We start from the raw sequence: 19,480 nt of genomic DNA, 5'->3' as shown, positions 1-19,480 counted from the left end.
TGTAGAATTTTCCTATTCGGAATATTCTATAAGTAATACGTTACCACTGGGCTGCTGCCCGCCCGTCCGTCCCCCGAGCACTTGCTCTCGCAGGAGACAAGAGTGAAGGGTGTCACATGGCAGCTAGGTGGCTATGCACGTGCTGCATGAGGTAATTGAGATCTCTGGTAGATTTCGCTATAGCAGCAGTTGTGGGAGACAACAGCCTCGGTATAACAGTGGTAACGTATTACTTATAGAATATTCCGAATAGGAAAATTCTACAAATTTGTTTGATTGATACTGCACTCGATCATATCCCAGCTCTATGACAGTGCCCTGTAAATAATAAATTCTCTGAATAAGTGATTGATATGTTGAGCAACAATCCACACCATTAAGGTAAAATGACATGCAATCAACCAAGGTACAAAGCCTGGCCTCTCTATCCAGGCATAGGTGCTGGGGAACAGTTCTAACCAGGAATGCCCAGGGTTAAAGATAGGCCATAGCGATTGTTTATCCTGGTGGCATGTGTTTTGGAGGAAACCGTCTTTATTTTTACATCCTTCTAAATGTTACTGAAAGACCTTGAAATGAGTCCTTGACGGTACAAGACATCACACTCGGTGTGCCAAGGATCAAGGAGATCATAAACGCCTCCAAGACCATCAGCACCCCCATCATCAGCGCCATGCTGGAGGTCAGCGACAACGCAGAGTTCGCCAGGGTTGTCAAGGGCCGCATCGAGAAGACTGTGCTGGGAGAGGTGGGTAGACATGACAGGATGAGTGGTGGGAGAGGTGGGTAGACATGACAGGATGAGTGGTGGGAGAGGTGGGTAGACGTATGACAAGAGAAGTGCTGGGAGAGGTGGGAAAACGTATAACAGGATAAGTGCTGGGAGAGGTGGGTAGACGTATGACAGGATGAGTGGTGGGAGAGGTGGGAAAACATATAACAGGATAAGTGCTGGGAGAGGTTGGTAGACGTACGACAGAATAAGTGCTGGGAGAGGTGGGTAGACGTATAACAGGATAAGTGCTGGGAGAGGTGGGTAGACGTATGACAGGATAAGTGCTGGGAGAGGTGGGAAAACATATAATAGGATAAGTGCTGGGAGAGGTTGGTAGACGTACTACAGAATAAGTGCTGGGAGAGGTGGGTAGATGTGTGACAGAATAAGTGCTTGGAGAGGTGGGTAGACGTATGACAGAATAAGTGCTGGGAGAGGTGTGTATATGTGTGACAGGATAAGAGCTGGGAGAGGTGGGTAGACGTATGACATGATAAGAGCTGGGAGAGGTGGAAAGACGTATGACAAGTTGAGTGCTGGGAGAGGTGGGTAGACGTATGACAGGATGAGTGGTGGGTAGACGTATGACAGGATAAGTGCTGGGAGAGGTGGAAAGACGTATGACAAGATAAGTGCTGGGAGAGGTGGGTAGACGTATGACAGGATAAGTGCTGGGAGAGGTGGGTAGACGTATGACAGGATGAGTGGTGGGAGAGGTGGGTAGACGTATGACAGGATAAGAGCTGGGAGAGGTGGGAAGACATATGACAAGATAAGTGCTGGGAGAGGTGGGTAGACATATGACAGGATAAGTGCTGGGAGAGGTGGGAAGACATATGACAAGATAAGAGCTGGGAGAGGTGGGTAGACATATGACAGGATAAGTGCTGGGAGAGGTGGGTAGACGTATGACAGGATGAGTGCTGGGAGAGGTGGGAAGACATATGACAGGATGAGTGGTGGGAGAGATGGGTAGACATGACAGGATAAGAGCTGGAAGAGGTGGGTAGACATATGACAAGATAAGTGCTGGGAGAGGTGGGTAGACATATGACAGGATGAGTGGTGGGAGAGATGGGTAGACATGACAGGATAAGAGCTGGAAGAGGTGGGTAGACGTATGACAGGATGAGTGGTGGGAGAGGTGGGTAGACATGACAGGATGAGTGGTGGGAGAGATGGGTAGACATGACAGGATAAGAGCTGGAAGAGGTGGGTAGACGTATGACAGGATGAGTGGTGGGAGAGGTGGGTAGACATATGACAGGATGAGTGGTGGGAGAGATGGGTAGACATGACAGGATAAGAGCTGGAAGAGGTGGGTAGACGTATGACAGGATAAGTGCTGGGAGAGGTGGGTAGACATGACAGGATAAGTGCTGGGAGAGGTGGGAAGACATATGACAGGATGAGTGCTGGGAGAGGTGGGTAGACGTATGACAGGATAAGAGGTGGGTAGACGTATGACAGGATGAGTGGTGGGAGAGGTGGGTAGACATATGACAGGATGAGTGGTGGGAGAGATGGGTAGACATGACAGGATAAGAGCTGGAAGAGGTGGGTAGACGTATGACAGGATGAGTGGTGGGAGAGGTGGGTAGACGTATGACAGGATAAGTGCTGGGAGAGGTGGGAAGACATATGACAGGATGAGTGCTGGGAGAGGTGGGTAGACATATGACAGGATAAGTGCTGGGAGAGGTGGGTAGACATGACAGGATAAGAGGTGTGTAGACGTATGACAGGATAAGAGGTGGGTAGACGTATGACAGGATAAGTGCTGGGAGAGGTGGGTAGACATGACAGGATAAGTGGTGGGAGAGGTGGGTAGACGTATGACAGGATAAGTGCTGGGAGAGGTGGGTAGACATGACAGGATAAGTGCTGGGAGAGGTGGGTAGACATGACAGGATTATTTCTGTCCTTGTTGGAATCTGCTACATTTATTAAGCTTGGTAATAACAATATCTTGTAACACTGTTATGTTAGGAACATAGAACTTACTGACATTTCTAAAAGTAAAGTAAAGTGGTGAATGAGGCTGATGCTGCCTCACTGATTGTTGGTGTGTTTTGAGAGGGTCTCCTGTTTCAGGTATCGGAGTACATTGAGGAAGTATTTCTACCAGATGACTGTTTCATACTCATCAAACTTGACATGGACAGAATCAAACTGCTCAAGGTAAGTCATCTCTTGTGTCCACTTGTTTTGTTTTCATCTTTAACAAGAATATATTTTCAATTTGACATTGATTAATTTCATTCCATGTGGCATGGAGGATAAAGAGAAGTAAGATGTTGATGTGAAGGTGTTATTGCTTCAGTTGGAGGTGACCGCAGACAGTATCCGAGATTCGTTGACGAAATCCAAACTGGGCATCAAGTTCCCTGTAAGTATTTGCAGTGACTGTCAATTCAACAAATGTTTCTGGTTTTATTTTTATATATTTAATATAGAACTGTATCAGTACCATGTAGATTGTTGCATAAGGTTGAAATTCATATATTTTTGCCTTTTTTCTCTTTCACCTGATCTGTAATAATGTCATTTAGAAGTGTTCACTGAATACTGATTTCACTTCAGTCATAGCTACCATGAACAATAAATGTGTCATTTTGACTCCAAGTGTCAATAAACAATACCCCTGTGGGGTGAGAGGACAGGGGTGGCTCAGTCATCTTGCTCTGCAAATTGGTCTGCTTCAGACACGCAAGAAGCCTATTATCATTGGAATGAATGCCAAATTCAGATTGATATAGCTAGGTTTGTCGACAACATACCTGTGCTTGTGGGTTTCATGAAAGCAGTAAACATTGAAGACATCAATCACCCTGGGGGTTCTTCCCATTAAGCTGTAGTGATAAAACTGAAATACTGTTCAAAGTGGTGTAAACTCCCTCCCTCCCTCACTCACTTACTCCACTGGGAAAGTTCATGATATGGTTCTGCCAGCCAATGTTACTTTGATTTGTTCCAGGATGTCCACATCTACAACAGTGACCTGCTGTCGGTGTCTGCACACGAGACGTCCAAGTCGTCCATGTACTATGTGCTGCAGAACCTCAAGAAACACCTGCCTCGTGTCATGATCAAGGTGAGACACTGTGCAGGGTTCTGTCATCCCAGGCACTGCCTGGCGTCATGATCAAGGTGAGACACTGTGCTGGGTTCTGTCTTCCCTGGTACTGCCTGGCATCATGATCAAGGTGAGACACTGTGCTGGGTTCTGTCATCCCTGGCACTGCCTGGAGTCATGATCAAGGTGAGACACTGTGCTGGGTTCTGTCATCCCTGGCACTGCCTGGCGTCATGATCAAGGTGAGACACTGTGCAGGGTTCTGTCATCCCTGGCACTGCCTGGAGTCATGATCAAGGTGAGACACTGTGCCGGGTTCTGTCATCCCTGGCACTGCCTGGCGTCATGATCAAGGTGAGACACTGTGCAGGGTTCTGTCATCCCTGGCACTGCCTGGAGTCATGATCAAGGTGAGACACTGTGCCGGGTTCTGTCATCCCTGGCACTGCCTGGCGTCATGATCAAGGTGAGACACTGTGCAGGGTTCTGTCATCCCTGGCACTGCCTGGCGTCATGATCAAGGTGAGACACTGTGCTGGGTTCTGTCATCCCTGGCACTGCCTGGAGTCATGATCAAGGTGAGACACTGTGCTGGGTTCTGTCATCCCTGGCACTGCCTGGAGTCATGATCAAGGTGAGACACTGTGCCGGGTTCTGTCATCCCTGGCACTGCCTGGAGTCATGATCAAGGTGAGACACTGTGCTGGGTTCTGTCATCCCTGGCACTGCCTGGCGTCATGATCAAGGTGAGACACTGTGCTGGGTTCTGTCATCCCTGGCACTGCATGGAGTCATGATCAAGGTGAGACACTGTGCAGGGTTCTGTCATCCCTGGCGCTGCATGGAGTCATGATCAAGGTGAGACACTGTGCAGGGTTCTGTCATCCCTGGCGCTGCATGGAGTCATGATCAAGGTGAGACACTGTGCTGGGTTCTGTCATCCCTGGCACTGCCTGGAGTCATGATCAAGGTGAGACACTGTGCTGGGTTCTGTCATCCCTGGCACTGCCTGGAGTCATGATCAAGGTGAGACACTGTGCAGGGTTCTGTCATCCCTGGCGCTGCCTGGCGTCATGATCAAGGTGAGACACTGTGCTGGGTTCTGTCATCCCTGGCACTGCCTGGAGTCATGATCAAGGTGAGACACTGTGCTAGGTTCTGTCATCCCTGGCACTGCCTGGAGTCATGATCAAGGTGACACTGTGCTGGGTTCTGTCATCCCTGGCACTGCCTGGAGTCATGATCAAGGTGAGACACTGTGCAGGGTTCTGTCATCCCTGGCACTGCCTGGAGTCATGATCAAGGTGAGACACTGTGCTGGGTTCTGTCATCCCTGGCACTGCCTGGCGTCATGATCAAGGTGAGACACTGTGCCGGGTTCTGTCATCCCTGGCACTGCCTGGAGTCATGATCAAGGTGAGACACTGTGCTGGGTTCTGTCATCCCTGGCACTGCATGGAGTCATGATCAAGGTGAGACACTGTGCTGGGTTCTGTCATCCCTGGCACTGCCTGGAGTCATGATCAAGGTGAGACACTGTGCTGGGTTCTGTCATCCCTGGCACTGCCTGGAGTCATGATCAAGGTGAGACACTGTGCAGGGTTCTGTCATCCCTGGCGCTGCCTGGCGTCATGATCAAGGTGAGACACTGTGCTGGGTTCTGTCATCCCTGGCACTGCCTGGAGTCATGATCAAGGTGAGACACTGTGCTAGGTTCTGTCATCCCTGGCACTGCCTGGCGTCATGATCAAGGTGAGACACTGTGCTGGGTTCTGTCGTCCCTGGCACTGCCTGGTGTCATGATCACGGTGAGACACTGTGTAGGGTTCTGTCATCCGTGGCACTGCCTGGAGTCATGATCAAGGTGAGACACTGTGCTGGGTTCTGTCATCCCTGGCACTGCCTGGAGTCATGATCAAGGTGAGACTGTGCTGGGTTCTGTCATCCCTGGCACTGCCTGGAGTCATGATCAAGGTGAGACACTGTGCTGGGTTCTGTCATCCCTGGCACTGCCTGGAGTCATGATCAAGGTGAGACACTGTGCAGGGTTCTGTCATCCCTGGCGCTGCCTGGAGTCATGATCAAGGTGACACTGTGCTGGGTTCTGTCATCCCTGGCACTGCCTGGAGTCATGATCAAGGTGAGACACTGTGCAGGGTTCTGTCATCCCTGGCACTGCCTGGAGTCATGATCAAGGTGAGACACTGTGCTGGGTTCTGTCATCCCTGGCACTGCCTGGCGTCATGATCAAGGTGAGACACTGTGCCGGGTTCTGTCATCCCTGGCACTGCCTGGCGTCATGATCAAGGTGAGACTGTGCTGGGTTCTGTCATCCCTGGCACTGCTTGGAGTCATGATCAAGGTGAGACTGTGCCGGGTTCTGTCATCCCTGGCACTGCCTGGAGTCATGATCAAGGTGAGAGACTGTGCTGGGTTCTGTCATCCCTGGCACTGCTTGGAGTCATGATCAAGGTGAGACTGTGCTGGGTTCTGTCATCCCTGGGACTGCCTGGTGTCATGATCAAGGTGAGACACTGTGCAGGGTTCTGTCATCCCTGGCACTGCCTGGCGTCATGATCAAGGTGAGACACTGTGCTGGGTTCTGTCATCCCTGGCACTGCCTGGCGTCATGATCAAGGTGAGACACTGTGCTGGGTTCTGTCATCCCTGGCACTGCCTGGAGTCATGATCAAGGTGAGACACTGTGCTGGGTTCTGTCATCCCTGGCGCTGCCTGGAGTCATGATCAAGGTGAGACTGTGCTGGGTTCTGTCATCCCTGGCACTGCCTGGTGTCATGATCAAGGTGAGACTGTGCTGGGTTCTGTCATCCCTGGCACTGCCTGGCGTCATGATCAAGGTGAGACACTGTGCAGGGTTCTGTCATCCCTGGCGCTGCCTGGAGTCATGATCAAGGTGAGACACTGTGCTGGGTTCTGTCATCCCTGGCACTGCCTGGCATCATGATCAAGGTGAGACACTGTGCTGGGTTCTGTCATCCCTGGCGCTGCCTGGAGTCATGATCAAGGTGAGACTGTGCTGGGTTCTGTCATCCCTGGCACTGCCTGGAGTCATGATCAGGGTGAGACACTGTGCTGGGTTCTGTCATCCCTGGCACTGCCTGGCGTCATGATCAAGGTGAGACTGTGCTGGGTTCTGTCATCCCTGGCACTGCTTGGAGTCATGATCAAGGTGAGACTGTGCCGGGTTCTGTCATCCCTGGCACTGCCTGGAGTCATGATCAAGGTGAGAGACTGTGCTGGGTTCTGTCATCCCTGGCACTGCTTGGAGTCATGATCAAGGTGAGACTGTGCTGGGTTCTGTCATCCCTGGGACTGCCTGGTGTCATGATCAAGGTGAGACACTGTGCAGGGTTCTGTCATCCCTGGCACTGCCTGGCGTCATGATCAAGGTGAGACACTGTGCTGGGTTCTGTCATCCCTGGCACTGCCTGGCGTCATGATCAAGGTGAGACACTGTGCTGGGTTCTGTCATCCCTGGCACTGCCTGGAGTCATGATCAAGGTGAGACACTGTGCTGGGTTCTGTCATCCCTGGCGCTGCCTGGAGTCATGATCAAGGTGAGACTGTGCTGGGTTCTGTCATCCCTGGCACTGCCTGGTGTCATGATCAAGGTGAGACTGTGCTGGGTTCTGTCATCCCTGGCACTGCCTGGCGTCATGATCAAGGTGAGACACTGTGCAGGGTTCTGTCATCCCTGGCGCTGCCTGGAGTCATGATCAAGGTGAGACACTGTGCTGGGTTCTGTCATCCCTGGCACTGCCTGGCATCATGATCAAGGTGAGACACTGTGCTGGGTTCTGTCATCCCTGGCGCTGCCTGGAGTCATGATCAAGGTGAGACTGTGCTGGGTTCTGTCATCCCTGGCACTGCCTGGAGTCATGATCAAGGTGAGACACTGTGCCGGGTTCTGTCATCCCTGGCACTGCCTGGAGTCATGATCAAGGTGAGACACTGTGCTGGGTTCTGTCATCCCTGCCACTGCCTGGCATCATGATCAAGGTGAGACACTGTGCTGGGTTCTGTCATCCCTGGCACTGCCTGGCATCATGATCAAGGTGAGACACTGTGCTGGGTTCTGTCATCCCTGGCGCTGCCTGGAGTCATGATCAAGGTGAGACACTGTGCTGGGTTCTGTCATCCCTGGCACTGCCTGGAGTCATGATCAAGGTGAGACACTGTGCTGGGTTCTGTCATCCCTGGCGCTGCCTGGAGTCATGATCAAGGTGAGACACTGTGCTGGGTTCTGTCATCCCTGGCACTGCCTGGAGTCATGATCAAGGTGAGACTGTGCTGGGTTCTGTCATCCCTGGCACTGCATGGTGTCATGATCAAGGTGAGACACTGTGCTAGGTTCTGTCATCCCTGGCACTGCCTGGAGTCATGATCAAGGTGAGACACTGTGCAGGGTTCTGTCATCCCTGGCACTGCATGGTGTCATGATCAAGGTGAGACACTGTGCAGGGTTCTGTCATCCCTGGCACTGCCTGGAGTCATGATCAAGGTGAGACACTGTGCTGGGTTCTGTCATCCCTGGCACTGCCTGGCGTCATGATCAAGGTGAGACTGTGCTGGGTTCTGTCATCCCTGGCACTGCCTGGAGTCATGATCAAGGTGAGACTGTGCTGGGTTCTGTCATCCCTGGCACTGCCTGGCGTCATGATCAAGGTGAGACACTGTGCTGGGTTCTGTCATCCCTGGCACTGCCTGGAGTCATGATCAAGGTGAGACTGTGCTGGGTTCTGTCATCCCTGGCACTGCATGGCGTCATGATCAAGGTGAGACTGTGCTGGGTTCTGTCATCCCTGGCACTGCCTGGAGTCATGATCAAGGTGAGACTGTGCTGGGTTCTGTCATCCGTGGCACTGCCTGGAGTCATGATCAAGGTGACACTGTGCTGGGTTCTGTCATCCCTGGCACTGCCTGGAGTCATGATCAAGGTGAGACACTGTGCAGGGTTCTGTCATCCCTGGCACTGCCTGGAGTCATGATCAAGGTGAGACACTGTGCTGGGTTCTGTCATCCCTGGCACTGCCTGGAGTCATGATCAAGGTGAGACTGTGCTGGGTTCTGTCATCCCTGGCACTGCATGGAGTCATGATCAAGGTGAGACACTGTGCTGGGTTCTGTCATCCCTGGCACTGCCTGGAGTCATGATCAAGGTGAGACACTGTGCAGGTGTTGGTTACCATACAGATGTATCACATACTTGCGGGGGCAAGGGTGGCCCAGTTGTCTAAGTCGCCACAATTCGCTGTGCAGAGTTGCGTCCCTTCGGCACATCAGAAACCTATGATTGTTCGAATCCCGGTTCGCCCCGAATATGTTTTTAGGTTTGTCAGCACCATACCTGTGCTCGTGGGTTTCACCGAAGTGGTAAACATTTGAGATCTGCATCACTTCGGGTTATCCTCCCACATTAAGCTGACACGCCGTGATATAACTGGAATACTGTTAAACCCAACTCACTCACTCACTCACAGATTTGAGACTTTGTGTATTGGTTTATATGATGGCCTGTGTTTCAGGGCATCCCCACGGTGACGCGTGCTGTGATACATATCGACGAGAAGTCTGACGCCCTCACGCTGCTGGTGGAGGGAGACAATTTGTTGGAGGTTATTGCCACTCAAGGTGGGTACAGCAATGGGTCATCTCAGATCTGTGTAGAAGTGGTAGGAGGTGGTGTCAGATCTGTGTAGAAGTGGTAGGAGGTGGTGTCAGATCTGTGTGGGAGTGGTAGGAGGTGGTGTCAGATCTGTGTGGGAGTGGTAGGAGGTGGTGTCAGATCTGTGTAGAAGTGGTAGGAGGTGGTGTCAGATCTGTGTGGGAGTGATAGGAGGTGGTGTCAGATCTGTGTAGAAGTGGTAGGAGGTGGTATCAGATCTGTGTGGGAGTGGTAGGAGGTGGTGTCAGATCTGTGTAGAAGTGGTAGGAGGTGGTGTCAGATCTGTGTGGGAGTGATAGGAGGTGGTGTCAGATCTGTGTAGAAGTGGTAGGATGTGGTGTCAGATCTGTGTTGGAGTGGTAGGAGGTGGTGTCAGATCTGTGTAGGAGGTGGTGTCAGATCTGTGTAGAAGTGGTAGGAGGTGGTGTCAGATCTGTGTAGAAGTGGTAGGAGGTGGTGTCAGATCTGTGTGGGAGTGATAGGAGGTGGTATCAGATCTGTGTAGAAGTGGTAGGAGGTGGTGTCAGATCTGTGTGGGAGTGATAGGAGGTGGTGTCAGATCTGTGTAGAAGTGGTAGGAGGTGGTATCAGATCTGTGTGGGAGTGGTAGGAGGTGGTGTCAGATCTGTGTGGGAGTGGTAGGAGGTGGTGTCAGATCTGTGGTCTGATTTGAACAACATTTACTCACTCGACACTGATTGTCAGTGGTTTATGGCACTGAACGTGTACATGTGCAGAGTTGCCTCCCTTAGCTTCTGTGGCGTGCCTGCTGGTGTTTAGAGTCCCAGATTCACTGTGATAATGTAATGTGAGCAATGTCTTCTTACCTGTATCACTTTCCTCCAACACTGAGTTTACTTCACTGGTTTCATCCATCACTTTCATTCTTACAATTTGATTCCCACTACACTGCAGTCATGATATGGCTGAAATACTGCTGATGTGACTTTAAGTTTTAACTCACTCACTGCACTGCAGTCATGATATGGCTGAAATACTGCTGATGTGACTTTAAGTTTTAACTCACTCACTGCGCTGCAGTCATGATATGGCTGAAATACTGCTGATGTGACTTTAAGTTTTAACTCACTCACTGCGCTGCAGTCATGATATGGCTGAAATACTGCTGATGTGACTTTGAATTTTAACTCACTCACTACACTGCTAGAGTTCCTGACTGAAAAATATGATGAATTGCTTTGTTTCAGGTGTGAAAGGCACTGATACAACATCTAACAATACATTTGAGGTGATGAAGACACTTGGGGTGGAGGCTGCTCGTACAACCATCATGAACGAGATCGTGTACACCATGGTCAACCATGGCATGAGCATCGACATCAGACATGTCATGTTACTGGCTGACCTTATGACCTTCAAGGTGAATTCAAGTTCATGTTTCCTAAGATCTTATCCAAAAACTGTTGAGCAGTGGTTGACATGGCTTGTGTCACAGTTGTTCAAGCGCAGTAGATATTTTAAGGTGTTATTATGATGTCGTGCAGTTTAAGGAATAGTTTAATATTCAGGAGTAAGATTCTTGAACAAATAGAAAGCAGGGAATTATGATTATAGTTCTTCGTTACAAAGACAAGTTCGGGAATGCATTTTGGGGGAATGAAATAATGTTTTTTATGTTAAAAAATTCTGAAATTCTCAAAATATGAAAGTTTAAAATGTTTAATGTTTTCTGGACATGATTATTTTCAAGGGAGAAGTTCTTGGAATCACCAGATTTGGGCTGGCCAAGATGAAAGACAGTGTGTTGATGCTGGCGTCTGTAAGTATGGCAGTTGTGTGATATCTCATCATCAAGCAGTGTGTAGAGTCAGCACTTTCACCGGCTCACTGCATGGTGTAGACTAGCATATAGCCTTGAATAATATATTTCTCTTTTTAAATTTTGTTTTTCTAATGCTGATTGCTGGACTAGGCTGTTTTTATCATCCTGACTGGGTTTCATAGTCTGATGGATGCCCAGGATTACATCGTATTTAGTTTTGATGACGTGAAATGTTTTCCAGTCTGACAATATGACACTTGTGGAGGCTAACAGATTAATGAACACTATGACTGCTTCGCGATCTGGTGGATAGAGCGTCTGCCGGGAGAGTGGAATGTTGATGGTTTGATCCCCGGCCTCGTCACACCAAAAGACATTACAATATGGTACTTGTTGTTTCTCTGTCTGGTGCTTGGCACTAAGGAGATAAAACAAGGATCGCTACAAGCAGCCACAAACACACACATTGCTGTATGTGCGATAATCTTGACCGTGAAACGCTGTTTCACCTTACCTATGAACAATCACTGTGTTTGTTATGACCGCCCTGACAGAACACGTTCTTTGTTTCAGTTTGAGAAGACTGCGGACCATCTGTTTGACGCGGCGTACTATGGACAGACAGACTCCATCAATGGTGCGTCTGGGATACACATGACCCATTTGTTTTTTTGCATAAAATACTTCAACATCAACAGAATAAAGTATTTCAATTGCATTTTCACGCTGGAATATGGCTGGAATATTGCTGAGAGTGATGGATAAAACCATGCCTGCTCACCTACTCACTCACTCACTCCAGGGGGTTTTAGTACTTGATGATCCCCTTTGAAAATTTAATACATTGCCTTCAAGATTTATACATTGCATATATTAGTTAACACATGAGCTGATATATAGACATTTATCATCCAAACCAGTCATCCTAGGAGATATCACTTGTGTGATGATGAAATTGCATAACCCTGCTCTGCAGACTTGTAGTGACATCACTGGTCTCTCTGCCTCTGAAGCTGGTTAGCTGTATCTTTTACACCCAAGACACTGGTCATTACTGATCGCAAACTGAAAAAGTTGAAAAAAACATTTTGGATGATGATTAGAATCTCACCACATGTCATTTGAAATCAAATATATCTACACTCGATTATGAAATTTATGACGTTTAAGCCACAGAGTTTACGACGTTTTCGATTCATGTTGATATATTTGCTATGGAAAGACATACGGGTGAGATTCTTAATGTCTCACTTTGCATCCCTTTGGAGTTTTGTCTGAAGAACTCGGCTTCTTCCCTTTTTTTGTGTGTGAAATATTTGTGTTTGTATTTCAGGTGTGAGTGAGTGCATTATCATGGGAATCCCGATGACAATAGGCACTGGCCTCTTCAAGCTGCTCTACAGATATCCTTTTTGAAACTCACATAATAAAGTTTTGTACAGGACATGCTCCTCATAACACATCCACTGAAATGGCCTCACGTAGGTTCTGCACTCTCTCTTAAAGCAGCATCTCCTGGTGATAGGGTAACTATTGTTGTTCCTGTATATTGATTTCCTGCTGATACGGTAACACGTGAATATTGTAAGTTGATACTGTGCATCTTCTTGGGTACCATACACACTTGAGTATAATAAACCAATCAGTAATGAGCTTCTAAATTGTCGGAATAAAACAAGCAAAGCATTCAGGCAGCATACTGGTACCTGACCTCTGTATTTCTAAAAGGGACTGATAGGGCAGTTCTGAATGTAAATAATATAGGCAGTACTGTTATGTTGTGGATATTGTATGCACCCTGTCGTTTCTGGGCACCATGGTATGTACACACAAAAGAGAGTATAGCTGAAGGAATATTTGTGTTCTGTTGGGATTTACTGTTGTTAAGTCCCTGAATCAAGCTGGATAAGAAATGAAGCCAAATCATTGGGAAAGCTGACATCTGATTTAGATGCATCGTTAATTTAGACTGGATGGTCAAAAGTTCACCTGACGCGACCTTGGATGGAGAGGTTGTCAGATCTTCACGCAGAGAGGTAAAAACTCTGATATGGTTGAGATCGGCACAAGACAAACCAGGGCTTGATATGATATGTGTGAAGGATTTTGATGACTGAATGAAAAATGAATATTATGACGTATATTTTTGATAATGCATATTGATAGCCAAGTTTTATGACATACATTGTCCTTAACGTGTGCACAGCCGAGAGGAAGCCAGAATTAACGAAACGTCCACTCATCTTTGACAACGATGACTTCCACATCCCCGAAGCATCTGCAGCAACGTGACATTGATCTCTCCTACTACCTGTGTGTCAGTGTGAGAGATGTGATGTACGTAGTTGTTCTTCATGATTCACCATATTCCAGTTTCCTGACAGACTTATTTCAGTTCCAAGATGGGTAGGAACACATTCACTCAGCATGTGCTCATGATAAGTACTAACAAGCATATTTGGAGAAAATGTAAATCAAAAGGAATATGCTTCTCTGATTCTTAAAGAACAAATCATATTGACATTGAAACTGGAAACAGTTACACTTTGGCAAGGCACCAATGGATCTACAATTGGAACCCTTTAATACAGTATAATAATTACAGTCACGGTGTCGGTGTGTGATGCATGTCATGACTCCCATCAGTTGAATGTACAGTACCTGGTGATAGCATTGTGAATCGGAGAAACGGTAAAATGTGTACAGAGTATATATCAACATGGAGGAATGAAACAAGTTATATGAATGGAAATGTCTTGTTTGTCTTTGATATTGTCGGGAGATTGAACGTTTCTATGTTGCACAGTTACACGGAGGAGATACAAACAGGAAGAATTTCATTGACGATGACGAATCTGTGTGAACCAACCCACATTTGAGTCTATCATCAAAAACCATTTTCATTAATAGCTGCATGGCACTATGTGTTCGATAAAACAGATCTGAGGTTTTTATAAGATTTTAAACCCAAATCCGAGGTTTTAAATCTCATAAAAATACGGGGGAACGTGTCTTGTCAAACATATTAACCAAGATAATAATCTGTAACAATCAACATTCTTTTTGTTTCCAACATACATTACATGAGCCTAAATAAACGGACGTAAAATATCTCGTGCAGGCGTACGTTGTCTGAAAAAAGACATCCTGAAAAGCATTGTGGTTTGTCAGCACCCTGTGTCCTAGTGGTTCACTCACTAGTCTACAGATATGAAGGCTGCAAGTTCGATGCACTGAAATATGAAGAAAATATTTGTCATTTGAATTTACACGATTCTGCACATTTCCTTGATTGCGTTCAAATGCAAAATGCCTCTAGCGAGGAACACACGTTATATTATCGCTTGAACTTGTACATATATAATCCACGGGACATTATATAAAAAGCGTCCTGGGGATATTAAAAGATCTCCGTCTTTAGGCATGCTCTGGGATCCAGGGTTCTTGCCTTGGCAGAAATGCAATGAGTCAGTTGTTATATTTTATCCAACACATGTTCAATGGTGTTAAGGTACGAATGTTTAGATGCTCAACATCGTGACGTTCCTAACAAACTCCAATGACAAAGGAGCTGTGTGGGGGTGGGCATTATCCTGCTGAAATTCAAATTGACGGTGACTCCTACGCGCAAAGGGAACCATGGATGGCCTCAAAACCCCAGAAGAAAACGAACCCCTGTGGCTTGACAATCAATCTCTGAAAAGACAAATGAATAAGTTGTCATCGTCTCCCAATTGCGAAGATTGATGTTCATGATGTCAATCACTGGATTGTCTGGTCCATACTAATTTTTGTACAGTTTTACAGATGCCGTCATATAGCTGTAATATAGCTGAGAGTGGCGTTAACCAGCAAACAAAATAACATAGATCCTCGCCGAGGCCTTAAATAGGAGTGAGTATGGTTTTACGCCGCTTTTAGCAATATTTCAGCAATATCACGGCGGGGGACACCAGAAATGGGCTTCACTCATTGTACCCATGTCGGGAATCGAACCCGGGTCTTCGGCGTGACGAGCGAACGCTTTAACCACTAGGCTACCCGATCGCCCCCTTTTCTATTGATATGACTCACGTATGCATGCATTGAGCGACTTATACCCTCGATTCAATTTTATGTCAGCATGAATATTATTTGTCTAAGCTACTTACCTCTTAACAACAACAAAACATTCTTCCTCAAACACAAATCTAATAACGTTCGGCAAAAGAACTTTAAAAGCAACACCGCCATCATTAAAGCATCATGAACATTCAACACATTTCAAATCTCACCTTAAAATTCATCTCTTCAATAGATCCATAGCTTGACTAAATATCTTTGAAATCTATATGTTTATAATTTTGATGTAGCTCTTTGTGCACGTTTCAAAGGATGGATTTAGTCCCTTCTATACACATTATTATTCAACTGAATGTAAAGGTTTCGATAGAAGAGAGTGTCTCGCTTGAAATGTTTAAACTTTGAACTTCACATAAAATCACTTTGAATAGGGGACCGCCTCCGTGGTATAGTGGAGGGGAAGGTCAGGGGTTCGATCCCCGGCCCCGTCATACCAAAAGACGTTAAAAGATGGTACTTGTTGTCACCCTGTCTGGCGCTCGGCATGAAGGGGCTAAAACAATGACTGGTCGGCTCGGAATCAGTTAACTGTGTGTGAGTGGGGTATTCATGTTAAACTGCGGCATGGTATCTCAGTGAGCTAGCACTATAAATCGGCATCAGTCCGGACTAGTACAAGCAGCCACACACACACACACCTGCATGCACGTCGCTATATAAGTGCAATAATCTTGGCCGCGACGTTAAACCCCATTTCACCTCACCTCAACACATTGAATAGGAAGTTTACCTCACTCTGAAACAGGAACATACACCATACCTGTTTGCAGATACAGAGTTAATATTAAGGAACGGGCTACGAGGAATTATATGTATATATATAATTATATGGCCTTGGGACCCGAGTTTCGAGTGACTTATTTATATTTTTACTTAACTTCATCCTCTGTGGTCATATCTTACAAATCGTATCAGTGTTCGTCAACTGTAAGGGAGAAGACCCTTCAGATATCACAAGGGTCAGCGTGTAAAACGTCATTTCTATTGCACAGCGAGGCCGATTGATTATTAGTCCTCCAAATATTTCAATCGCAAATAAACAAAACACAGAACTGTTATTTTTTTACCATTCAATAGACAAACACACGCTCATCTACACATGATGTATGTTTGCATTTTCACACATTTTTAAGTCTAAAAATTCCCTAACTGGATATGTAAATATTTAAAACTAATAACTTGATGATGGGGAACTAATAGGCAAAATTTGGCAAAACATATTGGATATGCGCATTTGGCGAAAAGGTCAATGGCATGTAAACTAATGTCCAAAAGAAACGATACCAACTATTTTTTAAAGTATTTTTGTTATAAGTGATTCATTTTATATGAAAACATACTTAAACATATCCCACGTACCAAGCCAAATGTAATCGGCGGGAAAATTTGACAATTTGTGTAGAAAACGAGCACTTTGCAAAAACGTTGTCAAGTGCCGTAGGCACCTAAATGTACGTGCAGATAGATCTACTGTATAAAATTGCTGACCCAACACGATAGGAACACAACACCACCAAGCACAAAGAGAGGGAGAGAGCCGTTGGAATGGCCCAACAGGGAGCGACGCATGCCGTCATTGCCAGAACGTTTGGATGCGCCCGTATAACCGTTACAAGGTTGATGCAATGGTTAAGTCAGACGGGCCGGATAACAGACATGCTTTCGTAACAAAAATGTTATGTACAGTTTGCTTATATTTTTTTTTCTTATAAGTCAGTATTTATTTTGACATTTTGGAATTTAAAATTTATTGTATCTGTTTTGTAATGAAATAATGACTCTAATATGTAAGATAAAGAAAACTTCAGTTCATGTCACACCTTACTTTAAATAGTGGATTCATAATGACAGGTATGTTGATCCATTTCCAGTTTCTAACTTTTTGTGACTCAAATTTACATTGAGATAGCATTAAACCCGTCAAAAACAGGTGCAATACATGTTCTTTCTGTCATTTATGTGACAAGGTGTGCATGAACAACGACATTCTTTCATATGAGTAAATATTCAGTAAGATCCAGATCTACTAGGGCAGTGACCAAACTTCACCAAAGAGATTCACTAAAGTTATAATATTTTGTCAGTGTGGTCTACTCATCTTGAATATGATGATGTTGGCTGATAAAAGTACATGACATCAGTTTTTGTGACCACCCTTGACGTCTGGCTTGAAAAGGACAAGCCGTCATTTGATTTGACAACACAACACAACAGCCATGGTCAAATTCACCAAAGGGACATTACTGTCATCAGAAATGTTTTCTGACAACTTATTTCATTTATAACTTCGGAATAAGGGCTTCTGATACCAAACTTTTGGAAGGCATAAAAACATCATTTAAGAATTATACATCCTATTATTCCTTTAAACAGTATGGCTGTAGTAGCTGATCACACAAGCAAACCTTTTCTAGCTGATGGGGTGAGGTTTTTTTCACATATCCAGGTTGCTGGACTTGTTAGTAAAGTCGGATATATTATATAAGATTGCTTTTAGATGTTTGTTATATGGCAGTGTAATATTTGTTAAACAATAATTGGAACTGTATCAAATTGTTTCTGTTGAGACTCGGTTGAAGCTCGTTGCATTGTATTTAGGCAATGATTAGGTGTCAGGAATGGAGTACTATTTAATGTAAGCGGTGCTGAGGAATTTACTATATTTAGATGCTAGTGTGATTTGCAAACTTCCGGATTACCATGGTCTGAGATAGAGTGTTATGGAAACATATGGAGTATTTTTGACGTGATGGCACTGTGTGGGAATTTCCAGAAGCTAGTTAGACTGTATATAAGGGCACAAGAACGTGCCTCTCGTATCTCTCACACATCATCTCACATTTCATCGCACCAAGACCAGCTTTCGTGTGAAGATCACTTATCACCCTGGATTCCCTGTCTAGGCCTATCTCGGAAGCTTGACCACTGTCGCCGCTGGGTGAATATATCATTATCACTGACTTTTGCTGTCACCACTATTTTTATATTTGATACTGACTACTGCCGTCATATACATATACTAGAATATATACTGTCTATACCATTGAATATTGCGCTACCACTCTTTTGTATACTGTCATTGTAATGTCTGTGCAGTAATTTGTATTGATTTGTAAACAGGGTTGATTTTGTAATACAGTTGTTGATTGTATACGACTTGTTTGTTGTTCACACAAAATGATTTAAGGTACAGATGTCTGGGTTAACATATTGTTTGAATTCAGGAATCGACACATAACACTTTGTCCTATCAGCCATTCAGACTTTAATCTGTTAGGAATATAGTTCATGCAACAGCATTATGTGGATATATGCCTACCCATGAGATGCATGGTAAATTGTGCTCTCCTTTGGAAGGTTTATATGGTTTCATTATGGGTTGTACAACATTAGATGACTTCCTTTTAGGAGGTCGGATGAATACATATGAATATGAAAAGGAGGGGGGGGGGGGGGGGTTGGAGAGAGCTTGGGACCCATGTAACACACGAAAACAGCTATACCATGAACAAAGATTACGTCGTGGAGGGGAGTCTGGGGGCATGATGCATCTTTACGGGTCGTTATTGCAATTAATTGGCTTCCCTGGAGTTATGGCCCTACCTGTTAACTACTCTCAGTATCGTCAGTCAGTCTGACACTCTTGCTGGCACTATTTTAGTTTATACATAGATGCAATGCTTGTGTAGCAGGTTTTTGCTGATGTGCTTAAGGAGGCCTGTTGATGCGAATTCTGGTATGTTGTAGGTGTGTGGTCCTCTGCTTTGTTTAGGTTACCCAGTAACTTTGGGTGGACACACACTACAGCTGTTGTTCTTGTTTTTTGTTCTAATGGTTGGCATAATAACCTTGAATGACACCACACTGTTTCCATCACGTTAACCCTTCAAAACCTTTTCACCCCTTGAGTTACTTATGATCTGTGGGTAACAAAGCGATGGTAACATTCTATTGTGTACTGAATTTACGGAACTCCTGTCAGTAATATTTTTAATTTCATAATATTAGTACGACACTCACGTGTGTTATCGTTATATG

The 19,480-nt window shown here is 45.8% G+C and overlaps 1 protein-coding gene across 1 annotated transcript in view; it reads left to right on the top strand.

Moving 5' to 3' along the window:
* The window catches only part of LOC124110810 (DNA-directed RNA polymerase III subunit RPC1-like), a 50,302-nt gene extending 36,230 nt beyond the window's left edge, over nucleotides 1–14,072 (top strand). The window contains exons 28-37 of the mRNA XM_048386920.1: nucleotides 597–748; nucleotides 2,870–2,956; nucleotides 3,099–3,164; nucleotides 3,753–3,869; nucleotides 9,398–9,503; nucleotides 10,746–10,918; nucleotides 11,249–11,317; nucleotides 11,894–11,957; nucleotides 12,654–12,723; nucleotides 13,525–14,072. Of these exons, the coding sequence (XP_048242877.1) occupies nucleotides 597–748; nucleotides 2,870–2,956; nucleotides 3,099–3,164; nucleotides 3,753–3,869; nucleotides 9,398–9,503; nucleotides 10,746–10,918; nucleotides 11,249–11,317; nucleotides 11,894–11,957; nucleotides 12,654–12,723; nucleotides 13,525–13,612 (992 nt within the window). The 3' untranslated portion in view covers nucleotides 13,613–14,072. The remainder of the gene's footprint in view (nucleotides 1–596; nucleotides 749–2,869; nucleotides 2,957–3,098; nucleotides 3,165–3,752; nucleotides 3,870–9,397; nucleotides 9,504–10,745; nucleotides 10,919–11,248; nucleotides 11,318–11,893; nucleotides 11,958–12,653; nucleotides 12,724–13,524) is intronic.
* The last annotated feature ends 5,408 nt before the right edge of the window (nucleotides 14,073–19,480 follow it).

The sequence above is a fragment of the Haliotis rufescens genome, unplaced genomic scaffold (assembly GCF_023055435.1).
Source record: "Haliotis rufescens isolate VD_foot unplaced genomic scaffold, xgHalRufe1.0.p SCAF_62, whole genome shotgun sequence".
Lineage (NCBI taxonomy): Eukaryota > Metazoa > Mollusca > Gastropoda > Lepetellida > Haliotidae > Haliotis > Haliotis rufescens.
This window is presented reverse-complemented; position numbering and strand designations above follow the sequence as displayed.